Genomic DNA, 12,650 nt, shown 5'->3' on the forward strand with positions numbered 1-12,650 from the left:
CCCGAAGAAGCGAGGCCAGCGGCGGGCGTCAGGACTAGGCGAGGCGGGAGGCTGCTGCCCTGAGGCTGGGGGGCGCGACGAAAGCAGGCAGAGGAGGAGAATGGTGACCCGGGCGTCTGGAAGAGAAGAGGTGGAGAGTGGCAAGTCGGGTGAGGCGTTCAGGGCGGGGAAGGCCGCGAGGCAGCCAGCGGAAGGGCCTCGGGGCCAGGTGGGCTCGTTGGTCTCGTCAGAGCAGCCAGGCATGCTAGCGGCGAGGGAGGTGGAGCTCCTCTTGCAATCGGGAAGACACAGTAAGAAAGCACTCAGTGGTCACTCCGTTTTAGTCTTTGCACCTCTGCTTGCTCCGTCCTTGTTTTACCACTTGCCTTTAACTTGAATCTGCTTGGTCACTTCTTATGCGCGTGATTGACCCGGGGGGGGGGGGGGGAACAAATTTTCTTAAAAGGTATTTGCCCCGTTAGAACCTCACGGTCAGAACTAATTATAGGAAGAATTCCTGCTAGTGGTCCATTTGACTAGTGTGAAATAATGATACTGTAAGGGTTATTCAGCTGCCTTAGACTTTATACAGTTTTATGTGTGATTCCTTAACAGAAATTAGGGCTTTCATTTAAAAATGTATATTTCCATACAGCTATTCGGGGAAATAAAAAGTGGATGGCTTCACATTTTTTTTTAAAGCGATATTGCTTTTTCCTCCTCAATATAAAATCTTTCTGGTATGTTTTGTTTGTTTTGATCAGCCAAGGAAAAAAGAAAAGTTACTGAAGCCTCAAGTGATGATCCACAGTCAGGGATTGACCTGGTAAGAAATGAATCATTAACCAGTTCAGAATCTTTCTAGACAAGTGGAGTGCAGTGAATTTCAAAATATGGCTTTTTTGCAGTCTTTGGGTAAGGAAGGTTTGGTAGAAGGTATTAAAAGAAGAATTTAAATTAAAAAATGTAAAAGCTTAGAAAGTCCACCTCTCAAAATAACTTAAAATGAGGCTGCACAAAATAGTAAGATTTAATTCCAAGATGAACTGTACAAGAATACTCCAGAATATTCTTGTAACAGCTTGTCACCTGGAGTAGAAAATAATTCCATTTTTAAATTACATGATTGCTATTGTTTCCCCCATTCCAAGGGTTGTAATGATGAAAACAACCTGGCATATAAGCCTGATGGTGGATGTATGCATGTAGCAGAAAATTCCTCGAAGTTAAAGAAAGAAAACCGTAGGAGTCTTGCAGAGAAGAGTGACACAAATGGTATTCCTCAGCTCTTACAAACTGAAGAAAATGTAATGGGAGTAAATAAGTTACTACTAGAAGAAAGTAATGTATGCCATAGTAAAAATAATGACTTGCTCTCCTGCCTTCAAAATGAAAAAAATAAGTATTCAATAGAGGAGAGCAGTGTTCGGAGAAAACTCAGAAAAAGGATAAAGTTGTCTGAAAAAGGAGACGAAACTGTTATTATTGAGATGAACTTCTCTAATGTGTATAACAAATCTGAGCTGGTGTTGCAAGAAAACCAAATGGGTGCCAAGGGTAAGGAAGCAGAGACGTTAGAAACTAAAAAAAGTTCTTTAAATGTTTTGAAAAATCATACTACACTCTCTCCACTGGATCATTCATTAAGTTTCCCAAAAACAGCAGGAAAAAAACTAAGTCATGTACATCGTGGAAATGCTATGCTTCAGAAAACCTTTGAGCCTCTTTTGAAAGAAGAAACAAAGAATGCTTCAGAGCCCTTAGAATGTAAAAGCATGGAGCCAGAAGAGTATTTTAAGTCAACGAAAAGCTCCATAGGGAAATCACCAAATGATTACCACGATGTTGGAAAGAGATCATCACCAGAAGACTTAAGAAATGAAGCTGAAGAATCAAAGTTAAACTGTCAGAGAACAATACCAATGACTGGTAAAAGAACTTGGCCTTATTATTCATGTGCTAGGGTATCTGCCCAGTGTTGGAAAAAGGCTTCCTTGCCAGAATCAAATTGTTTTCTTTCTGGATCTCAGGAATATCTTAGGCAAGATGATTTACTTAAACACCAAACAAACCAGACACACCTAATTGACTCCAAATTATTATTACAAAGTCCCTTAACAGTAGCAAACATGGAATCTTCAAGTAAAGAAAAATTGGATTCTAATTTAAATAGTTTGTCTTCTGTTTCTACAATAGAACCCACTTTAATGGCCATAAAAGAACCTATAATCAAGGATGATAAAAAGATAAAGTCAGAGGAACCAAGCAGAAGTAGGTCAGAGGTAATTTCTAATACTACTGAAGACACTCCGGTAACTAATGTGACTCAAAGCTTAACAGGAAGTAAAAAAAAACATAGAGGAAATTTAACAAAACTTTATTTGACAGTGGCTTCCCAAGATGGTCAGGAAGCAAACAATTCTACAGGCAAAACTATTCATCAAAGAGCATGCTTTGCTAAACAGACGCATGTGGTTCCAGACTTGGTTAAAATATTGAACACAGGACGGCTGACTAATTTTAAGATTCCTTTACTTAAGAATAAGACAGAAAAAAGCAAAGTTAATGCCAAGTCATCAGAGAGAGACGTGTACAGTCCCTTAGAACTTCTGGACAGTTTGTCTGGAACAGAGGTAAGACAGAATAGGGATAAAGAAAATGTTCATCTGGTAACTTCAGGACCTCAGTCTTTAAGCATACAAAATAGTGCAACTCCAGTGCAAGCTAGTAGTATTTCTCCAAGATTTACAAAGCAGGGTAATGATAATAAGCCATCTAATCATATCTCTGAACCAGGCAATATTGTTTCTATTAAGGAACCTGTTTCTGTCGCAATTGAAAGTAATACTTTTACTTGTGATCCTGGGTGTATAGAGAAAAGTCCTTTCTTCTGCTCTAATGAAAAAGAAACATTCAAACCAATTTCCACTGAAATTAGTGGTAGAAAAATGACTAAGAATTTTTCAGAAATCAAAGTGGAGCTTCCGCTTCCAGATATTCTTAAAGCTTATGAAGATGATGTCCTCTTAATTGATGTAATTCAAGATGACCCAGACCTATTTGGAGTCTCCAGTGAAGGGGAGGCCTCATTTACTTCAAAGGTCCCCATGATAAGCCAGGAGTCCAATGTTGCTGAAGAGCACCAGTCAACAGACTACAAGAACATGGAACCTCCAGAAAAAAAAGAACCAAGCGATGACTTGAGGTATGCATGTTCAAGTATGCCTTTTGGTGCAGGTTATTGTTAGGGGTTACAGAAGCACTCTCTGATCTTAGGTTTCACTAATTAATGTATTGATCATTGAAGCTTCATTTTTTTAAACCCAGTTATTAAGTATAATACAGTATATTACTGCTGATGCCCAGAAATGATATTATGCTAAAACTTAGAATTGAAATAAGTAATTGTGCCTATCTTGGAAGTTATAGTGGAGCAGATTAGCTGTTCAAAATTTAAAATTATGACTGTAAAATGACTTCTTAAATGATGGAGATTGCTTCTTTCAAAAGTCAGTTAAATTTATTTTCGTATGTTTTTGTTATAAATAGGCAGATATACTTTTATTTCATAATGGTTACTTATTAAGATCAGTGCTATGTATTTTAATCCATTTTCTGTGGCTTCCATGTTAAATTTAAGAACATTTTTCAGGGAAGAGACAAGCTTTGGAAATTTTTATTTGAAGTAATTAGGGCTTGAAAGTAGAATGAAAAGTTAAATTGATTTTTCAGAAGAAAACAGCCTTTTTTTGGTGACTTTACTTTTAAGCCATGGTGATAGTTTTAAATGTTGATTTTGCTCCCAAATAGGACTAGATTGCCTCAGACAACTTTAAATGGAGCCAAGTAGTATCTTCATTCTCAGGAACTTAATTTACTCAGATTGACCCAAAATTGATTTAATATTATGTCATATTTTACTAAACTTTTATAATTCCTCAAGATATTACTTATATTTGTATTTATATGAAATGTTTTGTGAACAGACTCAAGGAAACATTTTTCACTAAGATTCAAGGGTGTATGACTTAAATTTCTCTGGTATTTATACATTTTCAGTTACCTTTGTGATATCATACTCTTCTTGATGTTCTTAATGCTGCAAGAACTTGTAATTTCTCACAAAATAGTATGTTTTCTATGTGCCAAATGGAGAGCCATGACATTTATCTATTATTTTTTAACTGTGTAATGTGGTAGGATGGTAATCTGCCTGTTTTGAAGATAGAAAAAAGTGAGGATGACAAGTTGTCACTTGCCCAAGGTAATACTGATAGTAACAGAATCTAGAGTTTTCTTTTCACTTTTTCTCCTAATCTTGCCCTCCTCATTTTTGTTCTGGTAGAGGGTCAGCTTCATGTGGTTCTCCAGAATTGACTTAGACCTCTCTTATTTTCTTCTCCTTTTTGCTCAGATCTTCTCTTTTGCCTTTCTGCATTTCTCTAACCTCACCCAAGCCTGTCTCTGTTTTCTCTCCTTTCCTTCTTCTACCCTGCATTTTTCTTTTTTTCATTCCACCAATTTAGAACTATAACTTTCCACCCCACCACTGCAAAACTGATGGCTATTTATGTAAATTAGTTTTGCTCATTTTATGATTATTTTTAATTTAGGTGAATTTAACTTCTTCGGGTCTCTCAAATTCAAAACTAAACTATTTCTTACAAGAGTTGCATGCACAATTTTACATTCCTTTTAACTTAGCTATTTTCATAGTAAAAAGTTTCTCACACCTGTACAATTTCTACCAGCAATAACAGTATTAATACTACCAATATAAATACTATCTTAATACTTTGAAATTAGCTTATGTGCCGGGCTCGGTGGCTCAACCTGTAATCCCGCGCCTTGGAAGGCTGAGGTAAGTGGATTGCCTGAGCCCGTGGGTTCGAGACCCACCTGGGCAACTTGGTGAGACCTCATCTCTAACAATAAATAAAAAAATTAGCCGGGCGTGGTAGCACGCGCCTGTAGTTCCAGCTACTTGGAAGGCTGAGGCGGAAGGATCGCCGGAGCCCAGCAGGTTGAGGCTGCTGTGGCCGGGAGCGGCCACTGCACTCCAGTCTGGGTGACAGAGTGAGACTCCAACTCAAAAAAAAAAGAAAAGAAAGAAATTAGCTTATGTACTTAATGTACCTATTTATGAATGAAACTTTTGGCATAATTAGAAGCCACAGAAACATTTCTCAGTTCTTCTCTATTGAATCACTTAATTCTGTTCATGCTATTACCTTAATATCTTTTTCCTAGATTATTGTAATAAGCTTCTGGTTAATCTTTCTAAACTCTCTTAATATATCTTTTGTTATAGTGACATTCTGAAATAAAATTTGATCTGCCAGTGACTGTTTAGTGTGCTCCACTGGTTTTCAACCACATAAGAATAGAATCTAAATTGCTTGGCATGGCTTCTTAAGGTTCTTTAGTGGATCTGTATCCAATCCCTTTTTGACAGCTATGCTGCTGGGGGAAGGACATTGGGGTGAAAAGCTAATGAAAGGTAAACACATCAAGCAGCTCGCTGTGTCCACAGTGTGCCACATATTTTAATCCTTTTGCATATGTTTACTGAAAATCCCTTTCTTTCTATTCAGTTATCTATCAAGTCACATCTGAGATGTTATTCCAGGGATTTGTTCCAATAGTTTTCATGGCACATATCTTATTATATTATGTCTGCTTGTATGTGAGCCTCACCTTGTACTGGAAGTTACTAGAAGGGAGAGCAGCATCTTCACTTGAGCCTCCCCAGTGTTTGGCAATGTGTGCCAGGAATATGTTAGATGCTGCGTGTTTAGAGAACAACTAGATACATGTATACCTTTTCCTCAGAGAACTTCTAAGGAGGCAAATAGTTAAGTACAGTAAAATGATAGGAGACATACAAGATATTAAAGACTTCCTGGTGAAAGTGGCATTTAAGATGAGCACTAAAGGATAAGTAGGAATTAGCTAATAGACGAAGAAAAGTGAGAAACTGAAATAATGTCCCATGACTTAATGTTCAATTAGCAAGAAATGAAGCTACAGAATGTGCAGAAACTCAGTCATGAAGGGCTTTAATGAAGGGCTTTAAAAGTAAAATGACCATAATATGTACCTTCTGAATATGTACCTTCTGAATTAAAAGTAAAATGACCATAATATGTAAAACTTTTGACACGGAAAGGGGGAACTATTAATAATTAATATGCCAAGACAACAGGCATAAACAAGCCATCATAGGCAAACTAGAGTTTATGGTGAGTTCAAACTTTGTCCTAAGCATACAGGAATTCACTGAAGGACTTTTAAGTAGAGAGAAGATTTGAACAGATTTACATTTTAAAAATTATTATAGCCCTGGTGTGAAGAATAAACTGGCAGAGAGCTATTGTAATAATTAGATTGAAAGAACATGGTGACTTCATACAAAAGTGGATTTGAGAGATGTTTAGGAAATGAATATTGATTAATCAGATGGAGGTGAGACAGAGGGAGGAGTTAAGAATGATACGTGGCTTCTCTTATCTCAGAGAAGAGCATTCACCATTCACCTCTGATGCAAAGGGGCAGTATTGGGGAGGTCAAATTTAGCCATTTTGAGTTGGAGAGGACTTTGAGATACTGGAATTGAAATATTCTAGTAGGCAGATATGATTCTAGAGAGGTCTGAGTTAGAAAGAGCTTTGAATTTGTATGTGTTTTCTGTTTGTATTATTATATCCTTATCCTTTAAACTGTCTGCTGATTGTTTCTAGGGTTTATGTTAGGAAGAAAGTACTTTATGTTTTTTAAACTTCAAAAAATAGTGTATATAAAATGTTTTGTTTCGTTTTCCTCTTTCTTGGCTAATAATTCTGAACCAATGAGCAGTTGTAGAGCTGTAGGATATGTTTATTAAGAACCCACTTAATGAATAAATAAATGGTGGGACTATATATGTTTATATGTTATTCTGTGTACTTTTATGCATTTTAAATTTTTGTCTAAATTTTAAAAAATGGAATAGTGTTTGGCCATTAGTATTTGAGTGGCTCCTAAAAAAGTAGTTCTCATCTGTTGGTTTTCAAAATCATTGATTTTGAGGCCATTTTATCTCATTTAATTCTTAAAATAACCTTGTGGGTAGGTAGTATTTTCATTTTACAGATAAGTAATTAAGAGAGAAGTTAAGTAGAAGTTAAAGCAGTTTTGCCACAGTTTACACAATAAGTGCAATATTTGAACCCAGGTAGCTCTAACTCTGATCTCCATAGCCTTAACCTTTAGACTGTAAGTTGTATTTAGAGACTACAAAAAAAAAAATCAGACTTCTCTCAAGCTGCCTTTTTTTTTTTTTTTTACATCAGCAGTAAAACATACATGTACATGCTTAAGAGTTATCTACTGGCCAGGCATGGTGGCTCAAGCCTGTAATCCCAGCACTATGAGAGGCCGATGTGAGAGAGGATTGCCTGAGCCTACGGGTTCAAGAACAACCTGGGCAACTTGATGAGACCTCATCTCTGCAATAAAAATCCAAAAATTAGCTGAGCATGGTAGGCAGAAGGATTGCCTGAGGCCAGCAGGTTGACGCTGGGGTGGCCATGAGTGTGCCTCTGCGTTTCCAGCCTGGGCAGTGGAGTGAGACTCCAACTCAAAAAAAAAAACAAACAAAAAACTATTACATCAAAACAAGATAGTAGATAACTTTTTTTCTTTTTTTTTTTGAGTAGGTGTCTCACTCCATCGCCCAGGCTGGAGTGGGAGTGCAGTGGCAGCTCACAGCCATATAGCCTCAACCTGTTAGGCTCAGGTGATCCTTCTGCCTCAGCCTTCCAAGAAGCTGGAACCACAGGCGTTCACTACTCAGCTAATTTTTTTGATTTATTGTAGAGCCGAGCCAAGTTGCACAGGCTATTCTCAAACCCCTGGACTCAGGCATTCTTCTCACCTACACCACCTGAAGTGTTGGGGTTACAGGCGTGAACTATTGCACACAGCAGATTTAATACTTTTAAGCATTTTAAATGCTTGGTATATCTGGTCAGGTTCTCTGTAACAAAGTGGGAGTGGCAGCACTCCCTAACAGTTGAGGGATATGTGATTACAGAGCCAGATGAAGAATCTGTACTGGTGCACTGGGTTCTGAGTCCCACTGTACTCTGTCCTGGAGGACTTGAACTGATATTCACTAGCTAAAGCTACTATTATATAATATTTAGAGAAGTGAATAGTTCTGCTTAGAATATGTTACAATGTTTAAGCTCTGTTCGCTTTATAGTAGAGAACTTCCTGTACTGGGCCCTGGATTGATGAAGTCAGAGATCTGTGCTTCCTTGCCAGCAGGTAAAGTTGGACATTTTCAGAATTTGCAGTATTAAAGTATCTTTTTATATCTCCATTCAAGCCTAGTCAAAATGAATTCATTAGAATAGGAAGCATTTCATTTTAGAATCTGTTAACCATATGTTTTATAATTTGTCCATTTTTATCAGTTTTAATTGACTGGTTGGCAGATCAGACTTTAACATGTTTTCTATTTGATTATTTAATAAATAACTTTGTTAGACTTTACCTACGGAAGATAGGTAATTGACTTTAAGAATTTTTATAGTTCTTACTTTGAATTGAAATACATATTTAAGCTTTATGACATTTTAAATGAATAGTTTTAAGCTTTTTATTTTTTTTTTTTTTGAGTTGGAGTCTTACTCCATCACTGGCTATTTTTTATTTTATTGTAGAGACGAGGTCTCGCCAAGCTGCCCAGACTGTTCTCGAATCCCCGGGCTCAGGCAATCCACTCACCTCAGCCTCCCAAAGTGTTGAGATTACAGACTGAACCACCGAGCACAGCTTAAAACTTTTTTATACTTAACAGCTAATCATAAGTTTAAATATCTGAATTTTTATTTCACAGGATATAACTTAATATGAAAGTTAATTTCACTTTGACTTTCAAGTTTTAAAAATATATTTTAAATAGTTGGACGTGGGCCAGGCTCAGTGACTCACAATCCCAGCACTTTGGGAGGCCAAGGTAGGAGGATCGCTTGAACCCAAGAGTTTGAGACCAGCCTGGGTAACACAGCGGGACCTTGTCTCTAAAAAAATAAATAAAAATTAGCTGGGTGTGGTAGACATGCCTGTAGTCTCAGCTACTTGGGAGACTGAAGTGAAAGGATTGCTTGAGCCCAAGAGTTCAAGGCTGTAGTGAGCTGATTGCACCACTGTCCTCCAGCCTGAGTGACAGAGTATACCTTATCTCTAAATAAATAAATAACAAGACATGATCAAGAAAAATTCTTAATTATTTTACTGTTAATTTTTTTATCAATATTTTTTATTATGATGTGGGGTACAGTTAAGGGTTAGGTATACAATTACATTTCATTCAGGCACCCTGTTGTTAATTATTTTTATACCATACTTATATCATGAGTTATTTTGATAGAGTGGGAGGAATTATTGTATAATTAGCTGAAAATTCTACTTCATATTTGTCACTTTAGACCTTAAAAGAGTCTCTGAATTCTAATTCACTATTTAGAACAGTCTTTGAATGACTTGGTTATTTTGTCATTTAAAGTTTCTATGGTTGAATATTATTTCTTTTCAGCAAGTGAGATAAAACATGATTCCAGAGATGCACACATTTCCTTTGAAGAAGTTACTAATGAGACTCCTGAGAATGAAAAACCAAGAGACTTCAGTGAGCAAATAAAAGGTTCAGACCCGAATGAAAAGGTACTAGGGAGTCTTTTGCATTTTCTTATCTCTTGGTTAGTGGTCATTCATTCATAAATTCATCTTAACAGTACTGTCAGGTAACAAGTATAACTCCTCTTTTTGAATAAAATAATCTGATCACTCTCGCCATGGAATGTATCATAAGCACAATATAAACAGAGCTTCCCTTGTCTGGGAAAATGAGGTATACTGTTTAATTACATACTGTATTTAGCTTTTTAGGATCCAAACCTTTTAAAATAAAATGTTACATATTTTCCTGTCACATTAAACACAAAGTACTGAAAATCATTTGATCTTTCTTGAAATTTTCAAATAGCATAGTACCTAAGGGCCATAAATGTAAGCATCAGTCCATTCAGATAACGCAAATGTTGAATGAACAGCAAATGTGAACCTCATTTGAAAATAGTCTTTAAGTGCCAGAAACATCCTGTAACAAGAATTAAAATCTCTCAAAGTACTTACTTAGTAGTTTGATGGTAACAGACAACATATATTGTCTTTATTATATACCAGCCAGCCAGCCATTACTAAACATCTAGCACAAGTTATTATTTTTAATCCCTATAATATAATGATGTGCTGTTTGGGAAGCCCCAAGCCCACCCACAGGTTCAGTGATTTGCTAGAATACTCATAAGTTAGAAAAACTGTTATACATGTGGTTACAGTTTATTACAGCAAAACAATACAGATTAGAATCAGCAAAGGAAAAGGCACATAGGGCAGAGCCCAGGAAGCAGCAGGCACAAGCTTTTCTAGTTTTCTTCTCTCAGTGGAGTCATGCAGATAATGCTTACTTCTCCCAAAAACAATGTGTGGCAACGCACATGGAGTATTGTTTTACACGGATTGCTAGAAATCAGATAACCAGCCCGATTAGAGGTCAAATTAATAAGTAAGCCCTTTATTAAAGCCGGTGACTGAGAGTGGGCTCGTGCCTTCCCAAACTCTCGACGACGAATGAAATTTGCAGGGAGTCTTTATGGGTTAAAGCAGTTGGGAAACTGAGTCATTTACAAGAGATAAACATGTGAGAGGTAAACACATGAAACGTGTTCTGGGTTTGACACATAGTACACTTAGATAAGGGGGCACACAGGTTACTCAGATAAGGGGGAAACCGTTAGAGCACTGGGTGGGGTGCAGGACTGTGAGGGTTGTTTATAAGCAAAATTTTAAAATTCTTGCATCAGCCACACAGAAGTTCAATAACAACAACATGGAGACAAGCCACAAAATGGAGTTTTACATTTTAAATGCAAACTTAGGTTTTAACCGATACACTGCAAACACTTTAAACATTTTATAAAATACAGCAAAAGCACTTTAAATACTTCAGTATTGCCAGCCAGGGATACTCACCCATGCCCTGGTGTTCAGGGTTTTTATTGAGCTTAGTCACAAAGGCGTGACTAACTGCCTGTGTGGCTAACCTTAATCACTCAGTCTTTAGTCCCGTCATAGGCAAGCTGTTACTACATTGCCCAAAGTTCCAACCATAAATCACATTGTTAGCATAGACTCTCTGGCATGTAAACAAAGATGTACTTGTCAGGCAGGATATTCCAAGGGCTTAGAAGTTACTTCCCAGGAGCAGATAAGCGAATAAACCTTTAATGTGAAAGGGTATGGACAATCCAGACTTGATGAATTAATCCTTTACTGTACATGAGGTATATACTGTTATTTTCTTTAACAAACGAGGAAATTGATCAATATCCAAAGTCACACAGCAGAGTCCCTAGACTCTACAGCAGGGATCAGCAAACTTTTTCTTTAATAGGCCCAGGTATTAAATATCTGTATGACTTTGTGGGCTATCGGGTTACTGTTACAACTGTTAACTCTGCAATTGTAGTGCAAAAAAAGCCATAGATAATGAGTAAACAAATAGGGTTGCTATGTTCAAACAAAACTTTATTGATAAAGAAACAGACAATCTACAGGCCATAACTTGACCCTTGTCTAAGTATTAAAAAAATAGGAGAGACAACTTGTATTCTGTTCTGAAGCCTAAGGAGAAGACTTAATTCATACGATCCTTCAAGGGTAGAAGTTTGAAGGTGTTTTCCAGAATTCACTGAGTTTGTAACACTAAATATTTTAAAGATGTAGCCTCTTTTCAATATTAGTTCTTTTAAAGATAATCCACCAAATCATATAGCTGCTTCCTAGTGTCTCCCTTATGCTACCTCTTAATGGTCACACCCCTGTTCCTCCAGCTAATATCCTTAATCTTAGCAACCACTAATCTGTTTTCCATCTCTATAATTCTGGCATCCTGAAATAAATGTAGATTCATAGTAGGTTCACTAAAGGGTTATTAATTATATTAATAATTCTGAAATTATGGTAATTCTGAAGTATGATAAGATTTCTTTGTTTTATTTGAAGGAAGAGGAGGGTACATTCATCTTAATACCTTGGAAGGCTTCAGAATACCAACCCTTTAGAAAACATGTGACTTAGCTAATAATATTTGCCCTTAAGATATCTGGCTCCCAAATTTGGTAATTAACAAATGCTTTTCTATCTCTCTCTTACCTTATATTTTAAGAAGACTATTATAAAGTAAATAGGTTGACTTACAGGACATATGCCTGGCTTCTCTTCTGCTCTTATATATGACTGACTGAATTTTTAGAAATGCTGTCTTACTGATATTTGATTTCCCACTATATATAGATACATATGTATATATATACATATGTGTGTGTATGTGTGTGTGTTTGTGTATGTGTATGGATTCTGTCTTTTCCAGAGACCATATTTCTTTTTTCCTGTATATCAGTTGTAACCAGAATTCATATGTAATAATTTCTAGGTTTACCATAGTAGTAATTACTTGATGAGTCTACTCTTGAGTCCCAAATAAAGTACTAGTGTACTTTTTAAACTTTTTTTTTTTTTTTTTTTGAGTTGGAGTCTCACTCTGTTGCCCAGACTGGAGT

The 12,650-nt window shown here is 36.7% G+C and overlaps 1 protein-coding gene across 1 annotated transcript in view; it reads left to right on the forward strand.

The window, feature by feature from the left end:
* Positions 1–12,650, forward strand: part of TOPAZ1 (testis and ovary specific PAZ domain containing 1) — a 58,254-nt gene that overhangs the window by 23,711 nt on the left and 21,893 nt on the right. Inside the window, 5 exon segments of the mRNA XM_021718820.1 lie at positions 8–290; positions 744–847; positions 849–3,184; positions 8,228–8,289; positions 9,563–9,690. Coding sequence (XP_021574495.1) covers positions 8–290; positions 744–847; positions 849–3,184; positions 8,228–8,289; positions 9,563–9,690 — 2,913 coding nt within the window.

The sequence above is a fragment of the Carlito syrichta genome, unplaced genomic scaffold, assembly GCF_000164805.1.
Source record: "Carlito syrichta isolate Samal-C Ts95f unplaced genomic scaffold, Tarsius_syrichta-2.0.1 Scaffold313745, whole genome shotgun sequence".
In the NCBI taxonomy this organism is placed as follows: Eukaryota; Metazoa; Chordata; class Mammalia; order Primates; family Tarsiidae; genus Carlito; species Carlito syrichta.